Source organism: Corvus cornix, chromosome 1A (genome assembly GCF_000738735.6).
Source record: "Corvus cornix cornix isolate S_Up_H32 chromosome 1A, ASM73873v5, whole genome shotgun sequence".
Lineage (NCBI taxonomy): Eukaryota > Metazoa > Chordata > Aves > Passeriformes > Corvidae > Corvus > Corvus cornix.
In genome coordinates this window covers 73344045-73366492 of record NC_047057.1, presented here as the reverse complement: position 1 = coordinate 73366492, position 22448 = coordinate 73344045, and the positions used below count along the sequence as shown (strand labels likewise).

General features: G+C 40.6%; 1 protein-coding gene across 1 annotated transcript in view; it reads right to left on the bottom strand.

The window, feature by feature from the left end:
- KDM5A (lysine demethylase 5A) overlaps positions 1-21051 on the bottom strand; it is a 47931-nt gene extending 26880 nt beyond the window's left edge. The window contains 12 exon segments of the mRNA XM_039570379.1: positions 360-541; positions 2140-2298; positions 3395-3514; positions 5844-6002; positions 8944-9032; positions 9597-9702; positions 14832-14966; positions 15454-15624; positions 17781-17903; positions 18938-19015; positions 20868-21002; positions 21004-21051. Coding sequence (XP_039426313.1) covers positions 360-541; positions 2140-2298; positions 3395-3514; positions 5844-6002; positions 8944-9032; positions 9597-9702; positions 14832-14966; positions 15454-15624; positions 17781-17903; positions 18938-19015; positions 20868-21002; positions 21004-21039 — 1493 coding nt within the window. The 5' untranslated portion in view covers positions 21040-21051.
- Between the last annotated feature and the right edge of the window lie 1397 nt (positions 21052-22448).

Sequence of the window (22448 nt, the reverse complement as noted above, 5' to 3'; positions counted from 1 at the left end):
TCCAGCACAGACACATCCCAAGTTTAAATCATAAAGCAGTGAACCAGTGAACTCAAACTCAGTTCTAAACAAAAAATCTTTTTTAAAAAAGATGGGACCCTGTAAAGCATGATTTTACAGTGACACTGGAACGCTGGCCACAGAAGAATATTTCATCAGTTAATGAAAAGCTGTAATGTGCTTTAAGAAGTATCTGTATTCACTTTCAACGAGCCACAGCTGAGAATATGGACCACTCACCACATTTAGCTTTTTGTTTACAAATGTCCTCAGTGTGCAGAGGCACTTTCAAGCAGAACTAAAATTTTCCTAAAGCAAACAGGGCAGCGTAAGGGAGATGCACAAAGGACAGCCCATACCAGTGCAGGTAGTTGATGGAATAGCTCCAGTGGTCTTCAATATGCCAGCAAAACGAGGAGAAGCACATCCCTACGTACAGCCAGGGAACCTTCATGCCAGAGATGTCTGCATTGATGTGAGCAAGGACTGACTGTTCTAGAATGGGCATGTTGTTCAAGTTCCAACCAGAGAGAGCATAATCCTGCCAAAAGGAGGAGAAAATCTGAACAAATCAGAAGAACATAATGACACCAAGTCCAGAAAAGGAAAGTACAGATGAAAACATCAGCCTATCCATTTCTATAGAAGATAGTGGGGTATTTCCTGCAACAATGAAACATCAAAACCAGAAATAATTCCTTAAATACCTTAGTCATCAAATAATCACACCAAGATTTTAATACCAGTCCTAATATTTCAATGTAGCCCATCTTCTTTGGATCAAGGCTTAAGACAGTTAGGTTTTGATTTCTTCCCCATCACAAGACTGCAGGTTTCATGCTTTCCTGGTGAAACAAAATACCAGCAACACCAGCAGAAGAACTAAAGCTAGAAGTCTTCAATAATATAGGACAATTTTAACTTGTAAACAATGCAGTGAATCTCATGTTATTATTTCAGCTATTCTAACACTCATTTTACCACGCTGCAGTTTACATTGATCTACTTTACAGATTACTTTAGAAAGCTTTCTCAAGGCAAGAAATTCCTACGTGCTCATTTTTGAGAGGACAACATCACCTGTTAAGCACTCTCACCTTTACTTTCAAATACACACAATTTGTTCAAAAAATTATAATCCAGGCAACCTTGAAAGCCCACTACTGTGCTTTAACATTAATTTACTTTCCACTTTTACAAAAACTATAAGCAGAGATCGACTGGCATTTTAGATATATCCCATAGCTGCTGAAAGGACTGGTCAGGCCCTCAGCTCAGCCAAACACTGCTGCTGTTTCCTTTGCTCTGACACTACAAACACATTGCAGTGAGTCAGAAGACTTAAGTGATCTGGTTAAGAAATTTTTTAAGTGACTACCTTCATACAAATAGCTAAACAATGAGTGCTGACTCACAAAGCAGCTACACAACCACTGCACAGCCAACAAAGGTACACACAGGAAGGTGCAGGAATGGGTGGAAGACAACAGTGAGCAGGATTACCTCTTCCAGTGAGCAGTATAAATTGATTTGGGGCTGTGTAATCAGGAAACCACACCTTTATTATATCTGAATTTAAGCATACAAGCAGCAAGAAAATTGCTTTGCTACAGTAAGGTCTGAGGGAAAATAGGTAATATACTTACCAGATGTTCTTTATAAAATTGTTTATAATTGAACACTGTATCTACATCTTTTCATTCTTATGGTATGCACAGAGAAACAAGCTAAATCAAATTAGTTTGTTTCACCCATTAAGAACCTACTAAGGAGGACAGAATCATGTTTCTGTAGCTAACTCTATAATGAAAAGGTTTGAAACAAGAAAGAAACATTATTTTTAAAGAGTCTCTTCATACTCAAACTGTAACAACTTGCACATCTTTGCCTGCTAAGATTAAGTGATAGAAAACAGGTGTGACTTAAACCATGAAACAAACCTTGATTATGAGCAACCAGATCCGTAAAAGAACCTCAAATATCAGATTAATGCCCCGCTCAAAAGGAATGTTTAGTACATGCAAAAGCCTGAAACAATTTCTTCATGAAAAAATCCGCACTGATTTCTGACCTAAATTCTTAATGTGAAATCTCATGCAGAACAAAGAATGGGGTCAGTTTGCATATCCTTTTCCTCACCTCCTCCTCTGGCATCAGCTTTCGTCGGCCATCCTTCACTGGGAAGCCACTCCCAAAGTCCTTGGATGAGATGTCGGCCCCATATTCCACAATAACATCTTCTTCTATGCTGCTCACTAATCGCCAGAATTCTTTCTCTACCAGCTCAGTGGGAACCATCTGAAAGCAGAAGAGATGTTATGGTATGTGTAGATAACAAAAATTATCATTCAAGCAATAAATCACTGTTAACTCTCCATGAATTTTCATACACCAAAGGCGACTCCCCCTCTCCCCCTCCATCTCTCCAAAGTCATAGTTTGGTCTGTATTCCTCCGTAGTGTCTGGAATGTTTCAGAAACAGGATACCACATCATGAGGGAAGGAACAGACAAAAAAGATGGAATCACCAGAAGTACAGCAAAAAAGGGGAAGAAGAGACAGCCAACAGAAATCAAGCAGCAAAGAGAACAAACCAGCATGCAAATTCCAAACTATTTCAGAGGATAATGACCAGGATCTCTAAACAAAAGTCAGGAAATTCAGATACAAAATTGTGTTCAGGAGTTTGATATTTGTATAACTCATCATTATTATTACATTTATGTATTTATTTATGAAGAATATTCTTAAAATAAGCTTTGTTCTATGTCCCAAAGTTGTATCATAAATTGGAGTCCTTAAAAGGTAGAGGCTTTAGCAAGAATGCCCATAAATTACCAAAGAACCGTGAGAGCAGGAAGACCTTGGTGCTGCATGCAGTCCACAGGATAGTGGCACTGCACCAAAGCAGAAATGCTAGTTTTAAAAATGCTGCTGTGATGCAGCACAAAAAACACAAAATCCCTGTGATTATCAACCAGATTCAGTCTGACTTTTCTACAAGAAAATACTGTAAGAGGAAGGAAAACAAAGATTTATCCTCTGGACAAACTAAACCAAGACAAAAGGCATAGGAAGGGCAGGAGAAGGGCCCCTTTGCCACACAAGATCAAGATACTTAATTCAGTTTATCAAAAAGGGTAAGAACTTTAACTAGACTATGCCCAACACAGTAAACTCTAACAAGCAATAAAGCTGTCTGTCCACTGGAGGAAAAGGGTGAAACGAAGTTGAAATGAGACCAGATGCCAGCAAGCTAAATTATTTGTTTCCATGTTTGAAGCTTATGGTGCCTCTTTAAACAAGGCTAAGATGTCTTAGCAAAAATCCAGGATCAGCTGAAGCCTCTTCTCTTTTTCCCTTACAAGGAATCCCAACAAAAGCTGAAACTCACATGGACCGGCATGTTGAAATAATCAGACTTGAAGTTATCAGCCATTTCACCAAAGCTCTGGAGAGTATATTCCCTGACAGCTTGTTCAAATCCGAAGGCCTCACGGGGTTTGTTGCATTCCTAGGAGATAGAACACAGAAATACTGTTTCCTGCAGCAGACTCTGACACAGTTACATTTTTAGCAAAAAGCCCTAGTGTCCATCTGAGTCCTTAGCCAGCACAATAAGCTACCAGTTTTGAGAGCTTTCGCAGCCGAGGCAGCCATACCACAACGGAAACAGAGCAGAATTAATGGCACAGAAGCTAATCTAACACTGTACCCCAGTGCTCCACACTTCTGCTTTCCTGTCCAAAGCTACATTTCATCGGCTACTGCTGCCAGCCACAGAGCAAGACTATGCACAAGATGCTTAGGCAGCCAGAGGACATTTCTGTAGACACACTGGATTCAAGCACCTGCAGAATAACTGCACAGGAACAAACCCCCAGGAGTTTCGGTTTTAACAAGCCAGCAAATCATAAAAAGATTTGACACTGTGAAAATATGTAAGAGGGAAGAGGAGAAAGGAAATTAGAACAAGGCAACACAGCCAACAACAGACATGGCCCATCTGACAGAAAACCTCCAAGTCTTTCACTGTTCTATCCCCATTCATCCTGAAAAGGCAAAACATACTGGTGTGCATTTCAGCTCCTCTCCCCACTCATTTCCAATGTGTCCTTCTCAGCACCTTCGAAACTGACACCATGTTTACATATACAAGACATATCAGAACACAAATATGATGTACAACAGCTTTTCAGTCATAAACAGGACTGGAAAGGAATTCATCAGTAGTTTCTCTTTTTTTCAAGAGGAACTATCCTTAGACTACTCCCAACATGTATCAAAGAGGTTCTTAAATGGAGCCTGCGACAGAGCATCTGCAACATCTGTGAACACTGTCAAACAGTGTTGACCTAAATACATATAAACAGCCCTTACCCTATTCTTCCCAGCTTCTGTTCCAGTACCCTGCCGTAAAATTACATTAAGCATCTGTGCAAAATTAACATCTAAAGTAAAAACTGAGGCAAAAAGTACCAGTGAATACTTCAAACATCTTTCTGCTGTTACCTGTTTACTCTCCAGTACGTATTAGAGCTATGAGCTTTCTCCTTCCACCTCTTTACTCTCAGCATATTTCTGAAACTTTTCAAGTGTTTTCTGTATCATTTACCAGTAAAAACTTACTGGCACCTTATCTTTCCTGGGTTTGTCCCTGCCTATGTATTTTTGTTCGGTAACAATCTATCCCTGTTTTTACTAGCAACAGTGAATTTGATTTGAGTTTCCACATTCTTAAACTGTTGCAGACACTCTATTTATTACCACAGCCTCTAAATTAACTCCATATTATATTGCTGCAGTTTGCTAATACTTCTTTATTGCTCCTTCTCAAGAGAAACTAAAGAATTAGGTTCATCCACTCTGTCAGCAGCAGCCCAATGGGAAGGTTTCATCTTCTCCCTTTCCTATGAACTTCCACCTCTCTTTAAGCAGCATTTGCCCGAGTTCATCTGACCACCTCATCTCTCAGTGAAGGGTTAGAGCAGCAAGCTGATTCACCTCCTGTGGCTGCACAACTCTCCATCCACCACCACAAAGGAAGCAGCAGGAGCTGACACTTCGGAAGGGCATGGGGGGGAAATGGGCAGATAAACGTGTGCACAACTGCTCCTTCTGGAAAAAACACAGCCTGTTTCACAGAGTGAAAGCCAGCCTCATAATTACAGAGTTACAAACAGTAAGCGTCTTCCTCTGAATCTTGCATCTACCAACTTTCTGAGCTTGCAAAATTTGTTTCCTTAAGAAAAATACCAAGCCAATCAAGTGATGTTTGCTGTCTGGTAATCAATCATCTCTTGGAACTGGGTAGCTCTTCCTCCTTGAGTAATGAAATTCAACTAGCTTCCACTTTCAGAGCTTGAGCAGTTCCCTTTTTCAGACTAAACCAAATCTAAAATAGCTACAACAAAATTTGAAACTAGTTCTTTCACTTTCTGCTACAAGCTATTCTGAACAATGCTGTAACATCTTTCCAATAATCAAAGCTCCCTGTTATACCTAAATTTCATAGTTTACTTCATAGTTTACAAAATGTGTCATCATTATGTGGAAACATCCACTATAACCCTAGTTCTCACCCTAATTTCCCACTACCACGTAATCAAATTGCGTTTCAGCTCTTAATATACCAAGGTCAAAGTTTTAGCTGTCACTTAACGAAGGCTGTGCCCAAGCTCTAGAAGGAATGTTTCTCTCTCTCTATGAATCATCAACCAAGATTCATGGCTCATCAAAACAAACTATGCATTCTACACAGATGGATCGCTGAACTGCTCTTCTTCTGATCTTTCCAGGTACACAGGTGCACGTACAAAGCTGGAGTAGTTCTTGAACTGTACCTCAGCCACGCACTTTGGACATCTCCAGTCACCCTTGGGTACATCAGGAAGAGGAGGAATCAAGCAAAAAGTGTGATAGCTGTCATCACATCCATCACACAGTAGCAGTTTATCCTCATTATTCCCTCTACCACAAAATAAGCAAACATAGAGATCAACCTGTGAGGGGAAAAAAAGAAGAAAAAAAGTTACAAGAAGTTTCTCACCCAGAGCCTGCCTTACTTAAGCTAAGGAACAAAGGATGATATCCCCAAGTCCAATATATGAACATTAACAATCTCCTCTGGTTTTTGAGATGCACTTGAAATCACAGATTATGCTTCATTCCCAAAGCAGCACTATGTGGGGGCAGGGGGACTTTGGGTGCTGCAAAATAACTACCCAGGTCAGCTGGACCATCTTTTGCTATTTAACTTGAGTAGAATCTCATTTATGTTCTTCTAAAGCAAAGAGTAGGTTACAGTTTTTTAGAACTCCCTCTCTTCAGCCCTCTTATCGTGGAAAACAATTTAAACTAAATCTCTACAAAGACTGCATGGCTAAGGAAAATCTCAAAACAGTATTTCAGAAATACACACATCATCACTTGCAACAATACAGTGATATTTTTGCAATGAAAAAGAGGTAACAAAATCCACAAACCTACAGATTTCAATCTAAAAATTCATGAGGAAGCGAAGGAAACCACATGTAAAGCTACCAACTTTTCTCATTTTTTCCAAAGCAAAGGATAAAAACTCCAAATGATAAGAGAAGTATTAATGCCAATACAATAGCAAACAATATTTGAAAGTTGTTTGAGATAGTCTCTCAACAAGAACAACACTGACTGAGAGACATTCTCTGGGGCCAGAGAGAAAACCACATGAAGAGGTTTCAAATTTTCTTTGCTGTTGCTTCCTGTATTGTGCAAAGAACTTTAATTAATATAAACATTTAATATAATACTGAAGAACTGTAACAATCTAAATGAAAAAAACCTGGGTATTACCTTATCATAGGTAAAAAGTTACGTATAAATGTTTACTAACAGCATGAACTTCATGAATGACACCTGCTCCAAATTCTGCTACTACTCCCACTGGCCCCTGGCAACTCAGGCTGTATTTCCTTCACACAGCTCAAAATAACACCAGAAGAGGTGGGGCTGCTTTTGGTGGGGTCTGTTAATTTAATCAAGATGTCACAAAAACATGTGCTTTTCAGCTGATTAGGCTCAGGTGGATTAAATACTTAATGACAAGCCCATCTCCAGTTACACCAGCCTAGTTAAGTATGCAACCTCCTAGCTGTGCAATAATATACTTAAGGAGACTGCTCAGGTTTCTTAAGAAACAATTTTAAAAAATAATGCAGTTCTACACAGAGATGTATCATTTTCCCCTTTTTAAAAAAAAATCCATGCACTCACCCTCATGGAATATCACGTCTGTCCAAAACACCAAACCAGCTGCTTTTGTTGCAAGCACATAGAAGGGAGGGAGGGTATCTTAGCAGGCACCACCAGGTTCTCTTCCCAAAACTTAACAATGCATGAAAATGGCAATCCCAAGAGGAGACACTTTTATGGTACTCACTAGCTACCTCTCCCTGGTAATACCTTCTTCTCTCTAAATTCCTATTAACAAATGCAACCTCTATGCTAGCATAAGTGATGATTTGCCAAATACAAAAACTGCACTGAAAGAGATATTCACAAGCAGCAGACCTGTGATTATGCAATAACCACAAAAAAGTCCTGCTAGCCATGTAATAAAACAGTGTAAGACTATGATGATGTATAACTATATGCATCAAGGGGAGAGGAGATAAAAAGGTGTATTTTATCTCCCAGTTAGTAATTCACCAAATAAAATCAATTTCATAGTTACCACTCTACAAAAAGATAAATAAATGATGGAGAAATACACAAAACTGCACCACAGTATTTTTCACACAGAAGTTATATGAGGTAAGTGCATTACCAGTGCATTTAGGACTGCTTTCCTTATCCAAGTATTTAAAAAAAAAAAAAAAAGCGTGGAACCAAATAGTACTAAGTCACAGAACTTCAAAAGATTAGTTACAGCAATACAGTTCCAAAACAACAAAACAACAGTTCTGTTGTTACAGCATTTTCATTTTCTCTTATAAATACTGGTTAAATGAAAAGAGTAAGCAAATAATAGCTCTCCATTAAAAAAAAAAAAAAAAAAAGAACAAGAGACGAGACAAAATATTTTAAAATTCAAGCATAGTTAAAATTATCAAATGTATATGGCCTAGGAAAACCATATACTCAGAAGCAGTAGCACAACTGAAAAAATTCAAGTCACACAAATCCTAACTTATATGCAATGGCACAGTGATCTGGTTTTTAAATATCCAACTTCTCCCACTTTTCCTTCCCCCCACATAAAAATGTGATCACTAGAGTCTTTAGGTTGCCTTGGCCTTCCATGGCTGAAATTTAAAATAAGCTTTTGTAAGTGTTCTCAGGCTAAGAGAAAAAAGAACCACTGAATTCTAAGAGAAGAGTCTAATTCTTTAGACAATAAGAGCGCGGATCTTCGTTCATGGCTACGTACACACGTTAAGTTATGACACTTTAAAACTAGGAAGCCACATGCTATGAAAGACATGAAGAACAATTATACATTGCTTTTCCATGGACAAACATCAGAGCACTGAACATTTTATTTTTCCTATTCAAATTCAAAATACAAAAGACACAAAATGTGGAATTGCTAAGAACAAACCCCTGAAGTACTGGAGCACCTCAGAATGTCTTCTAAGGAAAAGAAGCAGTATTATAGCTGTCCTGCTAAAGGGAGCTCAAACAAAAACTGAACCACTGAAGGAATTCAAGCACATGGCAAGTATGATGAGCAAAAAGCTTCACACTGAAACAGCCTTCCTGCCCAAAAGATTAGAACAAAAGCCTAGAGCACAGATTGTTTTTCAAAATACTGTTCTTTCTTCCTGTAACACTATCACCTGCTGCAGCATGCACTCATTCATCTGTTGGAGGGGTGGGGGTTCTTTTAGGGGAAAAAGAAAAATCTTAGTAAATCAACCAAGTCTTTTCTATGAGAAATCACAGCAAAGGCACCAAACTTACGAAGTTGACAGAAAGAGTTCCTTTGCGCTGCCTCATCTGCATTCCAAATGCTTCTGATCTGGTTCCCTTGCGCCTTCGCGTCACCTCATCTTGAAGTAAAATGAAGTTAAATGCTATTAATATCACATCAAGATAGACTTAACTTGTAAAAACACCACAGATACTCAGCCTGGCACCCTGCCTTTCAGATCAGAAACTATTTAATAGTCCCAAGAAAGCAAAAGTGTCACGTTATACCTGGCCAATCTAAAATCAACAGGGATTAGCAAAAATGTAGTTTGCTCATCCTCACAGATGATCCCAATGGCCTCATGAAACACAGTGAATTACACTCCTAAGTTGTGCACTTTGCTGGCAGGATCAGTTTCAGTATTTTTAAATCCTGCTTTCCCTTTCAGTCACTCAGTTCATGGAACAGCTGCTTAATTGTTATTGTTACTATATAACACATAAAGAGCTGAAACTCTGCCAAGTTATATGAAGCAGAGTAATGAAATTCAGTAAATCTCTGTAAATCTCCCGTGAATAAAACCCTAGAACACGTAGCTTTCTTTTTCCAGTTTTGATTTGCTTTCTTCTTAATACTGTCTCTAGAGACACTCAGGAAGATTTGACAGTCTCACTACAAAGCAAAGAGCCCAAGATTTAATTACCCTCTTTATCCTTTGCTCCCAATGCCAGTCCCATCATCTTGGGTCCAGCTCCAAAGATCTGCAGTTTCTTTAGTTCAGTGTTTCTACTCATTTCTCCTGCCTCTGCCTAAAAATAAAAACAAGACCACATCAGCACAAACCACCAGTATTTCCCCTCCAGGTTTCTTCACAATTTGTTTCTATTCCACTCTCCCACAATATTTACTCATCAAAAGAAGCAGGACTGAAAAAATACCATCTTCTGTTCCTAAGGCAATGAACATATGCAAATGGAATAAGAGACAGAACTTTTGTCCCAAATTTTCAAAATTATTTCCTATCTAATATTACAAATCAACTACAAGAAGTCACCTTTACACCAAATAAAAGAACTGGGTTTCTCATTTTGCAAAAAATAAGAATGCCAGAGCAACTTTTTCCAAAATCACTATGATTCAGTCAAGTGCCTGGATTTTAATGATGTTTCAACAAGATTTCCTTATGTGCTTCCTTGAGTAGAAACATCCACACAACACTAATGAGTTCCAACCAGCTTCCTTAAGCTTGGCTGCTTCTGGGCTTATTTGTGATGAAATGTTGTGAGTACAACTCAGATCACAGCTACTCATGTTGCAAGCTCAAAATCAGAGGTAAAAAGACCCATTTGGTGACAGCTCCATGCCCCTGCCAGCGATGTTTCCCGAAGCGTTCTGCTCAAATGAACTTCTTTCTGTTTCCTATTACTGACCTACCTCATTTTCTCACATCACGGCCATTAATCTAACAAGAACAAAAAGAAGAAAATATTCTGCTTTCATCTGCAACACAATCACCCTGGCATTTTTCTTTATGTTGCCTCCTTATACTTTGAAAAATCTCTCTGATGTGGTATAGAAGGCCATTAAATCCTCACTGCTCAAAAACTTCCTCCTGAAATTCACTGATCTTAAAAGATCTCAGCAAGCCTATCCATTTTGAAGGCAGGCATGTAATTTTAAAGAAGTTATTCTTCAAGTAACTTCCTGATGGTACTTCCTCTGCTATTTTTCAAAGTTACAGCCTGATATCTCAAGCCTGTCCCTTGGGGTGACATGCCTTCAAAGTTTTCAATCAGTTGTTTTAAAAAACCCTAAAAAACTTCTTTTAAAATAGTGTTCAACATAAATTCCAATACATTTGCAATAAACATAAAAAAAGGATGCTTTTTTTTCTGCCTAAATCAGTTGTTTTTCCTGCTTTCAGAAGACATTTGAAGATATGGTTTCCTACGCATTATTACTCTAAGGAATTTTTGGTGATATTTAGAGTCCCTGTTTCCACTGAGCTGGGTATGCATTATGCTAACAGGCATCTTTCCAACCTAATTACTGCTAATATTCTAATTTTGAATATTTATATAGTGCTATTAAATTATTTTCCCTTTAGATGTGACCAGCTTCATAAGCCCACTGTGCAAATTTTTCCTCATCAATTCCTCACTTTTTGGCTAACGAGCCATAAGGAAACACACTCAGAGACTTCCTAGTCCTTCATTTTCCATTTGAAATTCCTTAACAACTCAACCATTCTCTCAGCTAATAGAACCTGACAGAATCAACCCACATATTTCAGCATAGACATCATTTCAACAACACCTATTAACAATCTCCTACTATTGTGACCTAAGATAGTTTTCTCAATGACATACAGAAAATTATTTTACTATCATATTTACTCAAAGTCAATCATTAACAACAGCAGTAACAAAGTTTTACAGCTTAGTTTAAAAATACATTACCTAAATATATTTTCATAACTCCATTGCCCAGATTTACCTGGATACCTCTAAACCTTAGTGGAGGAAATCCATTCATGTTCAGGTGGAAAAAGCTACAGAGTTTTGAAAAAGAACAGTTTGCACATTGAAAGAGGAATGATTTTAAAAATCAGATCCCTGTGTAACCTCATGAACTCTGACAGGATATTGATGCTCAAAGGTGTCAATACCAAGAGCATTCAGAAGCCCCACTGAGCAGATTTTCTGCTGTGTTCTTTAAGGCTGTAAAAAACCCCAAACTCAAAACTGTGAGTGCATGGAAGCCGCAGCACTCGTGCATTCCTTGCCATTTTCTCACTGCTAACAGCACAAAACTCCAGCTCACTTTTGCATTATACTTTCTCCACGTAAGTGAAACAAACTCGATTACACTGTGATTCTATTCTTATCTCCTCTTTGTCCTGAAGGATACAGACTTTGTTTCTTTTACCTTCTCAACTGGAAGTACAACCCAAGGGCTTTTCCATGATTCCATTACACTGGATTCACTCACTATTCTCTTGTCTCACCCCTCATCAACTCTGACACATTTGCATCAACACTCCTCCAGCCCCAATGCGCAAGACTACAATGGTACAACCAACAACGAAAATATTTACATGTTTGGGGCATTTGTCAGCATCTCCCAGAGTTCTTTTGTTTCACTATTTTGTTTCACAGTTATTCCCATGGAAGGAAATCTTTCAAGCCAAAAAAACTGAAGCTTGTTTTATTATTCTGCAATCAACCAAACCAGTAAGAGAAATCCGAAAGCAGATATACTACTTAGAATTGTTTTTAAGAAAATTCCCTGGACATTAAGTTAATATCCTTTGAAAAGACAGCACTTTTTGTTCCAGTACTGCATTTCTTTACCAGAAATCACCATGACATAAGCCCATTAGACAAATCCCTTGTCAGCTAAAATACACCCCAACAGATCCTCTATGAAGATACACTACCCTTTTCTAAGAAAGTATTCTCTTAAATTTAAGCTTTCCTTAAGGATATTCTCTTTTCCTAATCTGAATTAATTTACTTTTTATTGTAATTTTCTTTACAAGCCTTTAGGAATTCAGCTGCCTTTCTCCAGCTTTTATTTGTGAAAGCTTTTTTCAGAGAAAAGAGAGAATAAAGCATTAAGTTTATTTTCTGAACAGAATCTCTCACCATCTAATTATTCTCCTCCTATTCAGAGACAATGTTTTCAACTGACATTTGATTATAGTAGCCAAAGATTCTCAAGCTACTCTTCACAGAGGAGAACACCTATTCCCTATCTGCTTTCATTTTTCACATTCTCCTAAAATCCCAAAATCTGCTTTTTCAAAGTCTGTCACCCCCTTCTGCTGCTGAGGATGTTTCTCTATTTCGGTAATTTCTGATTGATATATTTACACTTTCTTATTCATTACCCATTCAAGGTAAGTTATCTTCAAGAAGATGCAGAGGATTTTTGGAAACTACTTTCAGCACTTGGAAAAGATCTACAGAGATGCAGAGGTCCGTGGAATTATCCATGCTCACTAACCAGGCATTGGACTACTCGGCACACTACATACAAATCATTCAGACGTTTCTGCTAGAGCAGAATGACATTTATTTAGCAGGTTTTTACAGTACTTGCATATCACCAGCTCTCTAAAGACTGTTTAGACAACCTCTGGTACAATTCCAGGTATGTATTTCAGACAATTAAACAGAGTCCTGTCTACAATAAAGAAGTGCACTGAAATCTGGAACAATGTCTCCATGTTCTCACATACTTATTTATTTACACTGCTACCGTTTCTGGCTACTAAGGGAAAATCTGTCTCTAAATGCTGCTCCAGGGATGACTGAAGATAGTTATACACAGCTTTCAACACAGCCAAAACCTGCTTCTCCTGTCCGTAAAAGTAGGATGAGTTTTTCCTGTATTCGAGAACTTATTTCAGCCATTTTAATAACTGTAAAGCTTAAAAGATAACTTGGCTACAAGCCTAATAAAAGGCATTTAAATATATATATATATATATATATTGCAGACGATCTAAATAAAATAATCTCTTATTTCTGAACTGCAGGCCCTTTAAACAAAGTGAAGCAGCTTTACAGTGCCAGGATCACCAAAGAATCATCTTTCCGACATGGAGAAATGACAAGTACCATTACTCTACTGAAATCAGCAGGAAAAAACATCCCACAGGATCTTAGTAACATAGTGACACTTTTACACCACGTGTGAGAAAAAGGACATACTGGCACTTTGCCATAGGAGTCACTCAAATCCAGAGAAGAATTCCACATGACAAATGACTGCCGCAGTTCATGCAGCATTCTCAGGTTTTCTGGATAGCTCACTACCAATACTCTGAGAGATCTGGGAAGATCAACAAGCCTGGGACTGCTTGTGTGATGCACTGCAATATGGCTGTGATAAGTAACATCAAGTCAGCTTTGGCAAGCTGAGAAAACATACTGAAAAAGACAATTCAGTCTAAGTCACCAGAGAAGAAGGTAAAAATTTATAAAGGATACTCAAATATCTCAGTGACAAGAAAGATTGAAAAAAAAAAAAAGCAGTTGAAGAGCATTTGAAAAAACTTTGTAGTGCTGGAGCTAAGTCTAGAATGGTATGAAGCAAGTAGGAAGTTGGTTGCATATAAATCCAGCTTTCACCCACGCTCTGCTGGTGAGCCAGCAGGGAGCTACCAGACTTCATGTGAAAAGCCTCAGGATGCTGCCTGCAAGGAGTACCTCTGTCAAAAGGGCCTGATTTAAATAGTGCAACAGAGCCATCAGGGCAATACCCTACAATTATTTCTAGTAAGACAGCATTTAAAATGGTGGTGATTCAGTCTGAATCAAGATTTTCTCGGGGGTTCCTTCCAGGATTTAATATCACCTACTAGAATACCAGAAATTCCTATAACACCAGTAATTCAGAAGGAAGGAAACTGCTTTTCAGCAGAAAATCTGTAGAACTCCTACATAGCTCCAGCCATCACTGATGATCTCACACACCTGTTTCACTTCTTCAGAAAACTTGCCTGCCCGGCTGGAGATAGTTAGTCCCACACACAATTCCACAATTAACAATTACCTACATGTGTTTGCATTTATGTAATTAAGAGGCATATTTTAAGAGGTTTTTTAGAAGTTCTAGGACTTCGCACAAGCAGAAGCTTTAACATCAATACACAAACAGGTTTCTATCTGTCTAGTTTTCACAGATATATTCATTACCAAGGTACTTAGGCCACCTGTCAGAAAACAAAAAGCAGCTTTTAGAAGTTTTGACACAAACAGTGCCTCTGATGTATTAAACCAGGTCTCAGAGTGGCAACCTTCTCTGGGCCTTACTTAAATGAAGACTGCTGCCTGGTGGTGCTTTTGAGCAGGCTCCCACAGCCAAAGGCTGCTGCACTGGTGGGAGAAGTAAGTGTTCTCTGTCTGTAAGAGCTGATTAACAGGAGTACCTGGGATTTGACACGCCTGGTTCTCTTCAGCATAACATTCATCCTTGAAGCCTGCTTTGGGGAAGCCTGGGCATCTGAGCTGAGGTCCTCAGCCTCCACCTTTTCCTTAAGATCCAAGTTAGGTTTTTGGATGCCCTAGAGAAACAGAGCACAGGATACTGTGTTGGTCACGCAGTGCTAATCATTCCACAGCCTGTGAATCATTCTGTTTGCTAAGAAACAGGACGAGTGAAATCACACAGCACTACACACACCACCTGAAAAAGAGGCAAATTAATTCATGCACCCTTCAAATAAGAAAACTGAATCCCAAATACCAGGTTATCAAGAGAAAAATACACATTTCCAATTAATTTCCAATTTCCATCTTTTGCCTTGTTTTCCTTCCCAACACAGTTGACTTCAGTCCTACAAAGAAATACCAGAAAATAACTCCACAAGGTCATGTTACAACTTCTAGCACTATTCTGTCACAGATAACTACAAGGGTGGTTCTAGCTTTGTTGGCACAGCTGGAGCTTCTAACAGCACTGACCCTATGTCCTAGTTTCACCTGGAGTAACACAGCACTCTGTGTGCCTTTTGGGTCCCCTCCTCATAGCATGAAAGACAAGCGTCTCACCATGAGGCTGACCCCGGACTGGAAGAGCTCGTAGGGATATAAGATCCGTTCATAGTGAGACTTGAGTAATGACCCCGTGCCTTTTCCTGGCAGGTAGCCAAGCCGACTCGCCACTTTAGACCATTTCTTCTCTTTGGTGACTACTTCAAAGCCTCCTTTGCTGGCAACAATCTGAAACGCATAAATAAAAAGTTACGGGTTTTGAGCTGCTCTCACCAACTTGCATAAAGCAAGAATCATTTAAACCAACCAAATGTTAAAAGGTTCCATGAAAACTGACAGAATCCTGAAATTAGATTTTGTTTCCTGAAGAACTAGTCCTTTAATAACAAAGCACTTACTTATTCTTATTACTTCAGCTATTTAATGTGATTTTTAATTTACTAGCAAATGTAAATCACATACTGTCCTGGACAGGAGGAGTCCAACAGTTAAGATTTATGATGTGCTGGAAAAAATACAAAACCTACCATCAGAACAAACTGAAAAGTTAACTCTCACCAGACTTGTACTCTGCTGTAAAATACAGGTCTGGCCAGAAATAAAACCCATCCTAACAGATCCCAGGCAGAAAGGAGTGTTGGAGCTCAGAACTCTCACAAAACCCTGAAGGGAAGAGAGACTACTATAAAAAGAGGAAAAAGTGAATTTACCTTCCAACTCAGTCCAGTTATTACACGTGACTTCAGTTGGTTTGAGACCAGTAATTCACATACAGAACTAGCACTGCTTACATCTGTATGTATACAGAATAAAAAACAAGACCATTTGCCTGCAAGCAATGATCATAACAGCACATGAGTTGCTTCCTCAGAAACATTGGCCACATTTCCACTGCCTCCATTCCTTCTACAGTTTCACTGACAAGCAGTTTAAAACACAAATGGATTATAATTTCATTTCTATTACTGTAAGACTAATCATTTTTACAGCAGTGCAGTTTTGCGTTCCATTTCTTTACTAAATTTCAAGCTTAATGTTTCACACACTTTTAGAAAACCTCAAGTCAAAACCATTTTGTTAATGGAGTGAAATTTACGGTTTGCTTGGGAGGCTGAGGTAAATTGAGAAGCCTGTGACAGTGAGAAGTAATTTTGTTAATTCTGGTTTCTCCTATAATCACACAAAGTTACACTTAAATAAAACAAAAATATTATTGGTCATTATTTTTCCTCATATTTACACAAAAGTTCTAGAAAAGTCTTTTAAAATGAAGCCATTCCTGAATTTCAACTTATCTTTAACATTTCCAGGAAAACTTGTTTTCTGAAATTATCTATGCATGAACAACAGCTGAAGAAGCCAGTAATGAACTAAATTAACTCAGAGCTGCAAATCTACAGCCAACTGAAATGCTCCAGTTCGTAACAGTGATCCAGATATTTTCCAGTACCTCTCTGACATTCTGCATATCCCAGTAACCCACCACAGACACAAAAAGAAAAAAAAATACTGAAAGACATTTTATCAGCTTTTCTTTGCATTTTATCAGCCCTTCCAGACTTTCTGAAACACTTGACTTTCTTTAAAACTAAAATATACTCAGGTCTTTACATTTGTACTTACCTAAGAGAAATAAATCTTCATGGGGAATGGAAACTGATGCTCTAACCTAGAAGCACTAGAACTACCAGAACTTCGGTCTTTTCCCTGCAAGAAGAAATCTACCTATTTATATTTATTTGCAGCTAAGTTTATAATGGTACGTGTATTCTGCCAGTGCAAAACCAAATTCCAACAGAGATTTGTGCGCAACCTTTGAAAGACGTTTGGTGCGTTCACCAAATGTAACCACAGAAATATTCATTTCTAGCCAGCCTTAAGCCAAGTCTGTTTTGGAAATTAAAGTAAGTATTCCTGATGCTGACATCATAAATTCTCAAAGGTGCACGTTTATGAAAACCTCTGCTAGAAGAGAGGAAGGAGAAATTGCAACAATTCATGACAGACTTGCTGGTCGGAGCTGAACTTCACACAGGCATACAGCTGCCTTCCCCAAGAACACCTCAGCCTTCTGCAGCTCCACCACATGTAAAAAGGGAGAACTAAACATCAAGTGGCCAGCTGACATCAGGACATTCAAGCTATACAAGGTAATAAATACCTGCTGTATGGAATCCAACCAAAGGCAACTAATTTCATTATGCTGTGACATGTTTGGCATAAACATTCAAGTTAGAAATGTTTTTTCACTGTATTTTTTCCCACTTATTTAATCTCTGGATTAATGAGGTTAGCACTGTAACACAAGCCCTCCCTGTTGCTTGGTTTCTTGAGCTTGAATGAAAAACGAAATCCCTGTCTGCCTAAGGCCTACAAATACTTACCTTGCTCAGACCATAGAGATCCAGTATTTTTCTCTCGACCACAGGGATTTTTAAATTGGATCCTTGGAGTTCCCAAAATTTTGCTAACTGATCCAAGAAGTCCAGTTTCACTCTTGTCATTGCCTGAAATCGGTTAAGGTAGACAATCACATAGGTTCCAAAACAAACGTCACAAAACCTTAGAGTCCTGAGAGAAGAGAAGATCAGCTTTTATAGTGTTTCCATTTTCAACATGCAACTTGGCAAGGGAGATATTTCTTAGTCATGTGAAAAACCCCTAGAAACAGAAATATTGCTAAAAAGAAAGATCTTTGCAAAAAGAAAATTGTATATGCTTTTCTCTCTGCATTTAAGACCCTATAAATTAAACTCCTACCAAATAATTTCTTGGTCTGAAACCAAAATGCATATTTATGAAATAATCAGCATTCCAGGGAAAAACACAAGAACAATTATTAAAATATACATTGGTGGGGAGGAGGGGAATAACAAACAGTTTTTATATATGCCTTAACCACACAAAGGGCCTCCTCCCTGGAGTATTTCTGGAGTACTCAAATCACTTTCCATAAGGAGACCCATTTACAAGCCAAATGACATTTTGGTATGTGAACAAAGCAAGGCTTTGAGAAATGTTGTAGAGAAAAGGAAAAACCAGGACGGAGTGGAGCTCATACTGCTTTCAATAAAGCTCACATAGGTTTTTAAATCATAAAATTAACCATCTATAATAAGCCTATAAAAAATCATTTTAAGCCTTAAAAGGCATTATCACGACAGTATGAGGTAACCAGAGGCATCAGAACAGCAGTAAGCATTTTAAGAGGAAAAAAATCATTGCCTGTGGAGCTCTGAAAGCTAGACACTGGCTGCTCTTACTACACACATGATACTTGGAATTCATTTTAGACATTTCCAGTCGAATGTGAAAAACTCCTGTGGTTATTTTGGGTAATAAAATAAAAACCAGATTTTCCTCAAAGACAGGGAGAGTTATTTTAAATGAACTCTGCCACTGCCAAGTATAAACACTGATGTGGTCTATGGGTTTCTAAAGTATCCCCCATCCAGAAACCTGCCAAGATGCGAATCTCAAGCAGGGAGACCTCTTGCTTTCAGTGCAAACACAAAATTGTATCAACAGTGGAAACACTCACCTCCAGTTCATTCAGGCGCTGAATTCGTGGAGTGAAACGAAAACTTTGTACTTCACATGCAAATGGAGGCTGCCAGTCCTAAACAGAGACAGAAAGACATTTTATTGCTTCCAGAAACTTCTCTGAAAAATGCACAAAACCAAAGACCCTAACAATGCCTGAGTAAACAAGCTTCCAATCCTAAATTAGTTTCTCAGAACAACTGGTGATATCATTTTCCAATTTTAAGACATTTTTGTGCTTATACAACAATGTTCCTCCCACAATATTTGAGTTTGAAGAAAGATCCTCACAGATTTAGACATGTCAAAGAAAATAAGGTTCAAAGCATCTCAGCATGCATTACCGCATGCTAAGTTTAAATATGAGATACACTCTGTAGCTGGTCGGTTATTTATTTACTTAAAAAAAAAAAAATCCATATATCTTGCACACTGAAAAATCCTCACTGTCAGTAGCAACAAAGACTAAATCAGGCACATTATAACACATCTAACGTTTTCCTGCTTGTCTACAGTCATTTCAATACAGACAAGACCAGCAGTTGGGAGCCCAATTCTTCTAACAAAAATGGAGCCTTAATTAATGATTTTCTCAGCACCATCAGGGGTCAGTTCAACCACAAGTGCCTCCCAGCCCTGTCTCTCAAAACTGTGTTATGATGTCAAGTAATTCAGCTTTTTAGCACTTTTTACCAAAGCTTCAGTTACAGTAGATTGTCTACCTGGCAGTGACTGCAACAGAGGAAGGACACGCCATTCCAGGTGGACAAGCCACGCCAAGTATTTATTATTTGCTCTGCTGCAGCATATAAAGGCCTCAAGCACAACCTTAAAATACCTACAACTTCTAGTAACAGAAAAGAGCAATAAATCAGTCAGGTTGCTATGAAGCATCTGATTTCACAATTACTGCAGGTTGCAAATCAACCCAACGCGTGCATCCTGTGAAACCCGGCAATGCAAAGCAGCTCAGCAGTCCCGGAAAACACAAACGCACCCGACGGCCAGGAAGGTCCCAGTTATCCTCAATGAACTGCATCTGGATCAGTTTCTTGTGGCCTCTCAATCTGAGCTATTCTGGGTATTTTAGAAAGGGCAGCCCCTCGGAGGTCAAGTTTTCACTGTGTCATTAAACCAACTGAACACATTCCGGGAATCGAAACAGGCCAGGAGAGAAGGAACCATGAAATCCAATCAGCAACTCGGATATTCACGTAGTTCTCAGTTACACGCTTTCTCTTCAGGTTTTCACCTCTCTCACTGTTTTCAAGTCTCTTATTAACAGCTGCATTTAAAGTTTATTTGTACTTTAATAACTTAGCGATGTAAGTGCCTTTTGCCAAACTGCCGGATGTCCTCTCTGTGATGACCTGCTTTGCCAGGTCACTGGGCAAGTGACCCTAAGTAACGACCAAGTCATCGGAGACATTAAGCTGCTGCCGCCTGACGAGCTGTGCACAAACCTAATTCCCGTACACGAACGGGCTTGCCATCCTTCTCTTAACAGTCTAAAAATTATGTTTATAAACAACAACCCATTATCAACAAATACCCTTCCTTCTCCCTCTTCCCCGCCCGGTTTCACCTACAAAGCCTTCCCATTTTTCACAAGCCGACTGCTGGCGTTTTGGAAGTAAAAATAGCCTGAAGTCCCGGACACCGCCATGCACCATTCACTTCTCAGCTGCTCCAAAGCAGCCTCCACAAAGCCCCACTCGGAGGTCAAAGACTCTACAGGTTCCTCGGCGTCCCTGGCACGGACACCGCGGCCTATGGAAGGCGACACACGAAACCCCGAGCGAGTGTGGAGCGCGGGGGAAGGGCCTGCCCAGCTCCCCACGTCCCCCGTTCGGCCACCGAGGGCCGGGCCGCGCTCAGACCGCCCGGCGCACCCCACGGACCCCCCGGGCGCAGCCCCCAAGGCGGGCGGTACCTTGGGGGGGCCGGATCTTGCAGATGCCGGTTTTCTCGGCCAGGCCGCGGATGCGGCCGATGAAGCCGAGCGGGTCGCTGAACTCCTCCCAGCTGGGCTCGAACACGGGGCACTCGGGTGGCGGCACGAAACTCGGCCGCGTAGCGCGACCCGCCGCCCCCCGCCATGGCCGCAGGGGGAGGGGGGCGCCGCCGCCGCCGGGAGCGCAGGGCGGAGAGGGGCGGCCGGGAGGCTCAGGGGCTGGGCCGGGGGCCGAGGCGCATCCCCCGGCGGCGCTGCCGGGCGGCGCGGCGGGACCTGCTGCCGAGTGCCGCTGTCGCTGTCCCAGCCGGGGCCGCTCCCCCCGCCCGAGCCCCGCTCCTCGCGTCCCGGCCCGCCGGAAGTGACGCGTCTTAGTAATCCCTCCCCGGAAGTGTGAGAACGTTGCCTTCCGATCCAAAAAGTAGTTCCTCCGCCACGCTTCTCCTGGCGTGGAGGCTTCCGCGCCGCCGCTCCCGGGGACGCCCCCCGCGACAGATTCCAGCGCAAACCCCGCTCCGCCCGCCGCCCCTTGGGGCACTGCGCACGCAGGAGGGCCGGGGGCCGGGGAGGGCGGGGCCGCCGCCACTTCCGCCGCGGAGGAATGTGCGACGAAATCCAAGGCATTCACTTCCGGTTCTGCGGGGCCGCGTCGCCCATTGTCTGTGCCGGACGTCAGGAGCGCCGCCGGAGGCCACGCCCCCTTCCGCCAAGAGGCCCACGCCACGCCCGCCCGTGCCCTCAGGAGCCGCTGGGCAGTAGCGACGGAAAGTGTCAGAATGTGCAAAAGACCCGCAGAGATCATCGAGTCCGACTGCTGGCCCTGCACAGCACCATCCCCAGGAGCCACACCATGTGCCTGGAGCGTTGTCCAAACGCTTCCCGAGCTCCGTCAGGCTGGTGCTGTGCCCAGTGCCCGGCCACCCTCGGGGGGAAAAACCTTCTCATGAGACCCAACCTAAACCTCCCCTGGCACAGCTTCGGGCCATTCCCTCGGGTCCTGTCATTGCTCACCAGAGAGATCTGTATCTTTTGCCTAACCATTGCAACACAGTCTTCCAAAGTAAATTGCATATTTCATTTTTTCTTTTAACCAGAACTGTGCCTTCAGTGTTTATCAAACGCTACGTTTCACTTTATTCTTACCGATTCAAACCTTGGTGCCGATGTTCTATTTCAACCTCAGAAAAAGTTAATTTCCTCCTCCCGTTACCAGAAGGCTTTACAAGATCTGCTGCACACGGATCAAAACATTTATCTGCATCACTTTCCTGCCAGGTTAAAGAGGTGTCACCCACATTTTACATGTGGGAAACACATCTCCAATACAAATGGCTAATTTTGACAGAAGCTATAGGTAAGAGCAAACTGATCACGTAAACATTGAGCAAATTGAGGTTATTGTGTTGTTGCTAACTGTTCTTCCACCCCAGTAGGGGGTTGCTGACATGGATGCTTGATATTTTTATGTGAGACTATATAATCATGTGGAATACAGATGTTTCCTTACTAGCATCTGGGAATTATGTATTTCTACCACCTCCTTCCACTTTTTTTG